Here is a 10998-nt window from a genome sequence, read left to right as displayed (position 1 = left end):
TTCAAACTGAGCTGAAATAATATGGTACAATGCCAGTCACAAAGAAGTGCCATGGAAAGGATTTTGAGTCACAACACTTTTTTCTGTCAGAGCTGAATGAAATAAAGCTACAAGAGGCTGAAATCTCGGCCAGGTCAAGGTGAAAGAACTATCATAATTAAAACACGATGCATGTCAGTGCCTTACTTAAAGTCTGTGACCCCGATTCATGGTTTCTGTCTGTTAAATACACCTGGGGACTACAAACTGATGGCTGTGATTAGTGGCACTCACATAATTAGCTGACTACACTCCCTGATTATACAAACATCCCTCAATTCCCTCCTTATCCCGTAAAAGGAAGCTGTAGTGGATCCAGTCCCTGGCTATACAAACATCCCTCAACTCTCTATCCCCTGAAAGAAGGATGGTGTACTGTGAGAAGAGCAATTTTGGTGTGAGCCACTGTGTTTACATCTGCTGAAGTACAATAACCACATACACACACACACATTTTAAATAATATGCAGATAATGTGGAATGATAACTAAACTCTTGCTCTCCCCACACTGCTCAATATCCAGCAGCCTCCCTAATCAGTCTCTCACTTGTGAGGTCACCCTCTATGACCTTGTCCTAAGTCTTCCTCAGTCTGCCTCTTCCAACAGTACCAAAAATATTCACCTCAGCACACTCCATACACATGATTACAAATAAAATGCTTAGCCAACAAGGGTGATGCAAAGAGAAAGCTATACAGTACATGGTATCTATGCTATGTCTTCACCTGGATTGGGCATTATAATAAAGTACACTGGTACTACGTGTAATAATTGTCCGTAAATACGGCAGGAACACGAAAACAACAAAAAGGCCACAATAAAAGCCGGCTGGTGGGCAGTCTCCAAGAGAGTCTATTTTGTTCCAATAATGTTACAGGAGCTTTCAGTTGGCAACATAAGTATAAGTGTTTTAAATAAATAACAATATATTACTAATAGATTCAAGAATAATAATATTGTATTTCCGGTACTATAAGTAAAATATAAGCCAATAATATTACATCTTCCTTTTTATACTAAAAGAAAACTTCAATATGGTAAAATTGGAAAGATATCCTTATAAATAAAAGATGCTTGTGAAATTACTAAACATATCAATATTATAACTCAAGTTTACTTGGTGGACGAACAACTCTTCCAGACCTAGTTATAGTCACATTTTCATCTGTTGGCAAATCATGGATTTCAGGATAATCAGGGGTTCTTACAGGTACAGTATGTGACTGTGTAGGGACTCTAGACTTGGGTAACGATACATGATTATAATTCTGAGGGGTAGAAGGCCTAATACTAACTTCATTATCTAATTCATGACTCTTACATAGGGGAGGGGACTCTTTAGTTCTAATCAGATGCCTTCTATTCCTTCTGTATATCTGACCAAAGTTGTCCTTCACCAGGTAAGACCTGGGAGCCACCACAATCCCCTTTTTAGATTCCTTACTTTGGCCATCATTAATCCTAACCACATCCCCCTGTTTCAGATCAATTAAAGGTTTGGCATTCTGATCATAGTAGAATTTCTGTTTATCTTGGCATTCTCTTAACATTCTTTTAATGATTACATGGTCTTGAGTTTCTGGTTTCAGCAATCCAGGAGCTGTGGGGAGAGTGGTACGGGTTCTGCGGCCAAACAACAACTGAGCAGGACTGACATCTCCAACTATGGGAGTATTTCTATAATCTAGTAAACTCTGATATAGATCACCACCATCCCGTAATGCTTTCATCATAAGTTTCTTTATAGTCTGAACACTTCTCTCAGCTAGTCCATTACTTTGAGGATATCTAGGGGAAGAGGATGTGTGTTGGATACCATAAAATTTACAGAATTGCTCAAACTCTTTAGCAGTAAACTGAGGTCCATTATCACTGTGTATAGTTTCAGGTATACCATGCCTCGCAAACTGATGCTTACAGCATTTTACTACACTACTAGCATGGGTTGTTTCTAATTCATCAACTTCCACAAACTTGCTGTAGTAATCAACAAGGATTAGGTATGATTTGCCATTTAGCTCAAACAGGTCAGCACCTAACTTTTGCCAAGGTAAATCAGGTACTGGGTGAGGCATCAATGATTCTTTCACTTGTTGGTTACTGAAAGCATTACAAGTATCACAAGAACTAATCAGATCTTTCATTTCTCCATTCATTCCAGGCCAATATACAAGGTCCCTAGCTAATCTTAAAGTTTTCTCAATACCTTGATGTGACTTATGCAGATTCCTCATCACTTTATTTCTCAGCTCTTTAGGTACAATTACTCTATCCATCTTACTTAACAGTCCATTGGAATAACTAATCTCTTCTCTAAAGTTCCAGTAAGCATGTATTTCTACTGGGGTTTGATTCTTACTATCAGGCCATCCTTCAAGAGTGTATTCCTTTAGCATCTGCAGAGTAGGGTCATCCTTGGTTTTCTGTTTCAATACCTCAACTTCCAGTCCAGTACCAACATTCAAGTCCATGGAAACTACACTAACATTAACTTCATCAAAGGATTTATCAAGTTCCTCAGACCAGTTGACTCTACTCAGAGCATCTGCTACATACATCTCTTTACCTTTCTTGTACTTTACCTCAAGAGTATATTTCTGAAGTCTGAGCAACATTCTTTGTAACCTTGGAGGAGCTAAGGAGAGAGGCTTCTTAAAAATGGTTTCCAATGGCCTGTGGTCTGACTCAACAATAACATCTGATTTTCCATATATGTAAGAGTGAAAATTCTCTACACCAAATACAATGGCCAGAAGTTCTTTCTCAATTTGAGCATAATTTTGCTGTGTTATAGTGAGTGAGGTAGCTGCATAAGCAACTGGTTTATCATCTTGCAAGATACAGGCCCCTATTGCATATCCAGACGTATCTACAGTTAGAGTTACAGGTTTTCGTACATCATAAAATCTCAGAACAGGAGCCTCACTAACTAGTTTCTTTAATTTCTCAAAACATTGTACTTGTTCATCATCCCAATGGAAGTCAGCATCCTTCTCTAATAATCTTCTTAATGGTTCATTTATGTTTGACAACCTAGGAATGAACTTGGCTAAATAGTTAACCATACCCATGAATCTGAGAAGTTCAGTTTTGTCCTGAGGAGGTGGAAATTTTGTAATAACCTCCACCTTTCTAGGATCAGGCTTCAATCCATCAGGGGTAAGAACATGACCTATATATTCTACCTGATCTGTCTTTAATTTCAGTTTATTTGAGTTTAGCTTCAAATTTCTTTCTCTACATCTCTGTAGCACAGTCTTCAGTCTTTCATCATGTTCTTTCTCGTCACTTCCATATACTAAAATATCATCCATTATAACCTCTACACCTTCTAAATCATCAAACATCTCGTGCATCCTCCTTTGATAGATTTCTGGAGCTGGACTAACACCAAAACCTAAGCGCAGATACCTGTACCTACCAAAGCATGTGTTGAAAGTGAGAAGTTTTGATGACGCTTCATCTAATTCTAACTGCCAAAATCCTTTGGTGGCATCAAGGACAGAAAATACTTTAGCATTAGACAATCTAGTGGAAATTTCTTCAATGGTAGGAAGGGGATAATGTTGTCTCTTTAAAGCTTTATTGAGATCTCTAGGGTCTATGCACACTCTGAGTTTGTCACCTTTCTCAACTATCACCATACTATTTACCCAGTCAGTTGGTGTACTTTCTTTTACAACTACTCCATTTTTCTCCATTTCATCTAATTCTGCCTTCAGTTTAGTTCTAAGTGCTACAGGTACTTTCCTTGGAGGATGCACTACAGGGCTTACACTGGGATCCACCTCTAGGTGAACTCTACCATCAATGCAGCCTAACCCTTGAAAAACATCAGCATATTCTGAAATCAGTGACTTCATCGACACTGGTATTGCAGATTCTGTTGACTTTGCCGTTACTTGTTTCATAAATTTAACAACACCAAGAAGTTCACAGGCATTCCTACTTAGCTGAGGCTTACAATCAAGATCAACAATATGAAACACAAGTTTGTACCTTTGACTATTATGTAGGCATTCAATCCAAATTTTACCAACTGGAGTAACTTTATCTCCTGTAAAAGACACAAGAACAGTCTTGGTTTTACCTAGTGTTGGTTTGGGCTTCATCATATCAAAAATCTTCTTTGGTAGCACACTAACCTCAGCACCAGTGTCAATCAAAGCCCTAAATTCACATTGATGATCTGGAAACTCAAGTTCTATTAAATCATGTTTCTTACCAGACTTACAGTAGTTTATATTGGAGGATTTACTCTCAGCACACAGATAACCCACTGTCTTATCTTGATACTCATCAGACCCAGAAGAGTAGTCCTGTTCCACACATGCGTTCCTTACGGACTTACTTCGGGCCTTGCGCTGTCCTTGGGAGGTGCATTTAATCTTGAAATGGCCCCGTCGCCCGCACTTGTGACATTCTTGATCAGCAGCAGGGCAGAATCGGCGACTGAATACGTGCTGGAATCCACAGAACTTGCAGCTTTGTGCATCGATTGGGTTGGGTTCACTTCCATTCCTCTTGGTATTCCTTGCATTGGCCTTGGTGGCTTTACTTGTAACATTAACAGTGGACTGGAAAGCTGCATTAAATTCCTTTAGGTGTTCCTCACTAACTTCATGGGTTCGGCACTGGTTCAGAACCTCTTCTAAACTAGGATCATCAATTCTCAAAAGTCTGCTCCTTAAAGTATCATCAATTATACCACAAATAACTCTGTCTCTTAATAATTCGTCATGCAGGGTACCATAGTTACAGTTCTTGGCCTTCTTTCTTAGGTCTGTGACGAAGCTATCAATACTCTCACCTGGCTGTTGTGTCCTTGTATTAAACAAATATCTCTCATATGTGGTATACTTCTTTGGTTCAAAGTGCAAATTTAAACTAGCCACTAGCTTTTTGTAGTCTTTCTTTTCCTCTTCAGACACAGGAAGTGTGTTGTAGATGTCCAGCAGCTCACGACCACCACAGTGAAGGAGTAATGCAACCTTAACTTCATTCTTCTTACCTTCTTTTTCAGAGCTAATTAGGTATATTTCGAACTCCTGGATAAATCTCCTCCAGTTCTCAGCACAGTTACCTTCCAAAGAAAGAGGACCCGGCAGGCGATTATGGTCGGCCATCTTCACTTGCTAACAATAACAACAACAACGAAGGCCTTGGCTATCTTGTTACAGCTGTTTCACGGAAAACCCTCTTCTTTCAGGTATACAGTCATAATTAGCTTATTCGGGAGACATTCAAGGAAACCCCACACCTGACACCATGTAATAATTGTCCGTAAATACGGCAGGAACACAAAAACAACAAAAAGGCCACAATAAAAGCCGGCTGGTGGGCAGTCTCCAAGAGAGTCTATTTTGTTCCAATAATGTTACAGGAGCTTTCAGCTGGCAACATAAGTATAAGTGTTTTAAATAAATAACAATATATTACTAATAGATTCAAGAATAATAATATTGTATTTCCGGTACTATAAGTAAAATATAAGCCAATAATATTACACTATGCACACACCCACTACCAACCTACCTTTCAGACTCCTGGTCATCCTCCTTTTGGGACTTTGGTGAAAGCTTTGCCATTGCACTTGACATCTCAAAGGCTTTTCTGGCATAAATCTTTAATTTCCAAACTGCCCTCTTACGGTTTCTATCCTTCTATCTGTGCCTTCATCTCTAGCTTCCTTTCTGATCGTTCTATAGCCGCTGTTGTAGAAGGCCATCGTTCTCCTCCTAGATCTATCAACAGTGGTGTTCCTCAGGGCTCCGTCCTATTACCAACTCTCTTCCTTTTATTCATCAATGACTTTCTAAGCAGTACATCTAACCCTATCCACTCGTACGCTGATGACTCCACCCTTCACCATTCTATTTGGTTCCCGCAACTTCCATCTCAGCAGTTAATTCCGACTCTGAGCTTTTTGGTTCTGAAATGGTATCAATCATATCTTTTCAATACTTCCTCTAAAATGAATAACTTGCAAGAGAATATAAGGTCATTTGTATATGGTGTAATGCCTTCTAAATGGAGCTGAGAATTTTTAAAAGATTGACAGTAAAATAAATGGATGTAAAGCCCATTTTACTCGTTACTCTTCTGTTAAACCTTCCCATTTACCTGCCTCCTTTTATAGTTCTGGATATTTTACATCCTGTGCCAAAGAAAACTATATTTATCTAAGCAGACGCCTTAATCCTGTAAGGGGTGGGCACTGACAAATCACCTACATGTCGCCCTGCCCCTGCCATTTCACTGCCCTCTGCCCCAAAGAAAACTACACATGGATAATGATACCAATGACTGATAATTGCTACAGAACTGCAAAGCAATACTAACCTTCATTCCACTGTGGCTTAACTTGATGTGTAGTACCAACTGCAGATATGTGGTTTAGTCCAGTCATGGATGGCGGCTAACTTGGTGAAGAGGTAGAAATGGCCAGAGTTGAGTCACCAGCAATGGCAATCCTTCCACTCCTGAAAATCATCCACACCACATTACTCACTAACTCAAGGATACTGTACTTGTCTATTTACCTATATATCTATTGCCAGACACCATAATCCCGTAATAGGTGGTCGTTTGGCTGCAAGTTAGTTATTTTATATGGAGGGAAACTAACCCACCACCAACCCACTTGCTGACACATAGGGAACATGTATGGGTTGGTTATATAGTTACCACCCAATGTTGTAAATGGTTTCCTGGGATCTAGGAAACTTTTTGGCTTGTCAATCAATGTAAAGCCACTTGAAAAAGAAAACAAGATTAACAAAAAGTGACAGAAAAGATGGCAGAAATAGGAAGAGATGAGGACAGACACAGGAAAATGAGAGAAAATGTCGCAGTCAGGCTCACCTGGCAACACACGTTTATATACGGTACTGTGATCCCTTGGTTATCATGCATAACTGGTACAAGGCTTGGTGTATGATAAAGAACTTGCACAATAACAAAAGCACACTACCTATGGGATTTACCCTACAGTACCGGACATCCTAAGTGCAATCCCAAATTTTCCCTTTGACAATAACACAGACCAACTAAATACATACATTATGATATGCTGTGCATCAGAAACACACACAGGCATGGTTAGATTAATAGAAAGTGAAAACACAATAAGGAACACACACCATAGAAAGACATGAGATGGGCTTGAGATAAGGGGTTCTCATACTAAGGGGTGGAGTATTTTCATTACTGGCAGTAGAATGGATTTGGAAGATGTGCAGACTGGCCTGGGAGGAAGGCAGAGTCCCGGAGGATTGGAAGTCAGGTATAATAATTCCCTTGTACAAAGGAAAAGGGGAAAAAGTGTATGGTAGGAGATCTACTGACAGAGTTAGGGAAATAACAGAAGAATTAGTTGAAAAACAGGGAGGTTTTAGGAAGGGATGAAGTTGTGCAGATCAGATATTCATTCTCAGGTCTTTAGTGGAGAAGTTTGTACAGAACAGACAGAAGTTGTATGTGGCTTCACGGATTTGGAGAAAGCATGTGACAGGGTGGATAGACAAGGAATGTGGAAAGTATTAGGAATACATGGAGTAAATGGGAAGTTGTTGAAAGCCATGAAGAGTATGTATAAGGGTGCTAAGGCTGCAGTGTATGTGGATAGGGAACTGAGTGAATTGTTCTCTTTGAAGGTTGGATTGAAACAGGGACGTGTCATGTCTCCATGGTTGTTCAATCTGTATATGGATGGGGTTATAAAAGAGATACAAGGTAGGACAGCAGATCTTGGAGCAGTCCTAATGACAGAGGGCAGTGTGTGGAAACTCCCTGTACTGTTGTTTGCAGGTGATATTGTGTTGTTAAGTGAAGATGAAGGGGAGTTGCAAGGCTGAACTCTTTCACCAATTCCAGTCTCTCTCGATTCACCGCAACATCGCACTGGGAGTAACCTTCTCTCTCAATAACCATCACTTTTCTCTTTTCTACATTTACTCTCAAGGTGCAATGCTCACAGACATCAGCTAAACTCTGCACTAGGCTAGCAAGTTCTTGTCCGGTACAGGCATACCCCGGTTTAATGAAGTAAATGGTTAGGTAAAACCCCATCATTAGGCGGGGTATCATAATATATTGGGTTACTTTTAACACGTACCTTGGGTTTCCATCCAAACCAAGCCCAAAACCCACCCAAATGAGCCAAAAGACAAGTTTAAACCCAATCTAAATGGCTTAACAGCTGTCAAGGACGCTAACTGAAGCCTAACACCTGTAAATAGCTCACTAAAACCAACCAATAAAGTAAAAAAATTGTCAAATATAAGTCTGGAAAAAATTAAGCTTGGTAAACTGTACCCTAAAATGACAATGTTCAACCCACCTATGGCTAAAACACATTAATCTAAGTCTAAAAACAGTTAATAAATCAATCTAAACACAATTTTTGTCTAAATTATCATCAAAATCAGTAAAAAAAACTCAAAATCCATCATTAAACCGGGGTTTGGCCATCATTAGGCAGGATATGGTGCAATTTCTACCATCGTTAAGCCAGGGTATTGTATATTGAGGTACAGTATTACTGTATTTGCAAGTAGTACTGCACCAGCAGTATGCAATAGGTTCGCCCTGAACACGCTCGCTATTATATGCGGTAAGTTCTGGGATACGTATAAGACAACGTAAGATTAATGAACCAATACAAAAACTATAAATTTATGCAAGACAGGCCTTTGAAAGGCCAAACCCTTGAACATCAGTGCAGTGCACATGGTTTGTTTTGATCACGTGATCACGTAATTTGCTGTACTGCTTTTCCTCAGTACAGTACATTACTGTTCTGGTAATTTTATGTGCAAGTTAAAGTACTATTAAATAACGTTAAAGCAAGAAGTAGTCTTATAACCAGTTTACCTGATAGGTGTCAGAATATGCCTTATTTATTTGTTCGTTAAAGATTTGCTATACTGCTTTTTCCACAGTACTGTATTTGCAAGTTAAATATTTACTGTTCTGGTATGTACTTGTAAGTTAAAGCACTTAAATAAAGTTAAAGCATTAAATAAAGCCTTGTAACCAGTAAACCTGATTTATATGATTACTCATGATCAGCGGGTTCTGAGACAATTCGCTATCAGACAATTCCTTGTCAGGACAATTCGCACCCTGGACGATTCCCAGTCATTCTATAAATATACTTATTATTAATAATCAATACTTTAATATCTATATTTCAGGGGGATCCATCATAGTTTATGTTCAATAGTGTAGGCTTTGGATATTATTTATTACAGTCACTACTCCTTTTACGATGGGTTTTTTTTCTGAGTAGTTTGCATTCATTATTAGATGGAGAGATGGGGTGGAGAGGTATATGAGAGAGGGGGGTGTGAGTTGGGAGCAGGGGAGTGAAATGGCGGGGGACAGGGCGACTTGGAGGCGATTTGTTTGTGGCCACCCCAAACGGGATTGAGGCGTCTGGCAATAGATAGATAGATAGATTCTTCCTTTATCATCATTTACCTCCTCCTCCTTCCTCTTCACTAGTCTCTTTACGTGCCCCTTGCTCTCAATATATTGAGTTCTTACTTCACCTGAACCCCTGTCCTGTAACCACTCTAGCCACTTCTTCCTCTTTTCCTCCACTGCTCTCTTAACCTCATCCCACCATGCCATACCTTTCATCTTTGTTCTTACTCTTGCCACGCTACATACCGCTATAGCTTTCCTAACTAGGCAATCCCTATGTGCATTCCACAGGCTGTCCAGATCCATTTCATTCCAATTCACTGATAGTAACTCCTCCTCTACTTTGGACCTGTAATCATCTGCCATTTCTTTGATCCTCAGCTTCTCAAGAAAATATAAAACAGGTTCATTTTTTGGTGGAAAAAGGGACCCTTTCAGGAACCAACCAGAAATTGTGCACAGAAAAAAACACAAAAAAAATCTTATAATACAGTAAATAAATAAAGATCTGTTCATTGAGATGCTTGGACACTGCATTTAAAAGACTGAAGGTCATAGGCTGTAGGAAACACACACAGAGGAAGAAAGTTCCAGAGTTGACCTGTTGGGTATATGAAGGATGGGAGTAATAGTTAATTCCTGCATAAAAGAGTTGGAGAGAAAGGAGATGAGAGTTTGTTACTGGACAGGTGCTGTGTACCTGCTGTAGTGCTAGAGGGATACAGGCAGACAGTTCAGGGGAGCAGTGACCACTGAAGCAGCAACAGAAAAGAGATAAAGATATGACAATGTGACAGAGACAGAGGCTGAAGGGAGTGAATGAGATGAAAAGTCTTTGACTCCACTTCATTATCTCTCCTCCTTTTACTGGCTCCCTTCAACCTCTGTCTCTACGTTGCACTATTGCATCTTTATCTCTTTCTATCGCTACTTCAATGGTCACTGCTCCTCTGAACAGTCTGCCTGCATCCCTCCACCACTACAGCAGGGGAAAAAGACTCATCTACTAGCAAATTCTCATCTCTCTTCTGCCCAACTCTTTACTGCAGAATTAACTGTTACTTCCAGTCCTTCATACTGCATATGCAACAGGTCAGCTCCAGAACTGTCTTCCTTTGTCTGTATTTCCTACTGCCTATGACATACAGTCTTTCAAGTGTAGTGTGCATCTTGAAATGACCAGATCTAAAATTTGGCTTTGATATCTTGTTTTTGTTTTTTCTTGGAGGGAACAATTTTGCAGGCTTTTGCCCTCTGGTTCCTTCCTGAACAGAATTTCATGAACTGGCAACATATATTTTATATATGGCACTGTGACCCCTTGGATATCATGCATAACTGGCACCAAGCATGATGCGTGATGAAACTGCACGATAACAAAAGCACAGAACCTATGGGATTTATCTTAACTGTTACTGGGCACCCCAAGTGCAATTAAAATTATTGCCCTTTAAAATAATTGAATATGGTCTTTCTCAGTCTACCACTTACTACCCTGCCCCCACCATTAACACTTTTCACTTTCTTC

At 39.6% G+C, this 10998-nt stretch overlaps 1 protein-coding gene across 1 annotated transcript in view; it reads right to left on the bottom strand.

Annotated features, from left to right (window-relative positions):
* Positions 1 to 1194: 1194 nt before the first annotated feature.
* LOC145389572 (uncharacterized) overlaps positions 1195 to 10998 on the bottom strand; it is a 30293-nt gene continuing 20489 nt past the window's right edge. The window contains exons 4-6 of the mRNA XM_080264830.1: positions 2323 to 5176; positions 1508 to 1704; positions 1195 to 1206 (exon numbers count right to left, since the gene is read on the bottom strand). Of these exons, the coding sequence (XP_080120956.1) occupies positions 1195 to 1206; positions 1508 to 1704; positions 2323 to 5176 (3063 nt within the window). The remainder of the gene's footprint in view (positions 1207 to 1507; positions 1705 to 2322; positions 5177 to 10998) is intronic.

This window comes from Coenobita brevimanus, unplaced genomic scaffold (assembly GCF_032717465.1).
Source record: "Coenobita brevimanus isolate Jiangsu-jjx unplaced genomic scaffold, ASM3271746v2 jjx.HiC_scaffold_132, whole genome shotgun sequence".
Taxonomy (NCBI): Eukaryota; Metazoa; Arthropoda; class Malacostraca; order Decapoda; family Coenobitidae; genus Coenobita; species Coenobita brevimanus.
Note: the sequence above shows the minus strand (reverse complement) of the source record. Positions and strands in the feature narration are given on the sequence as shown.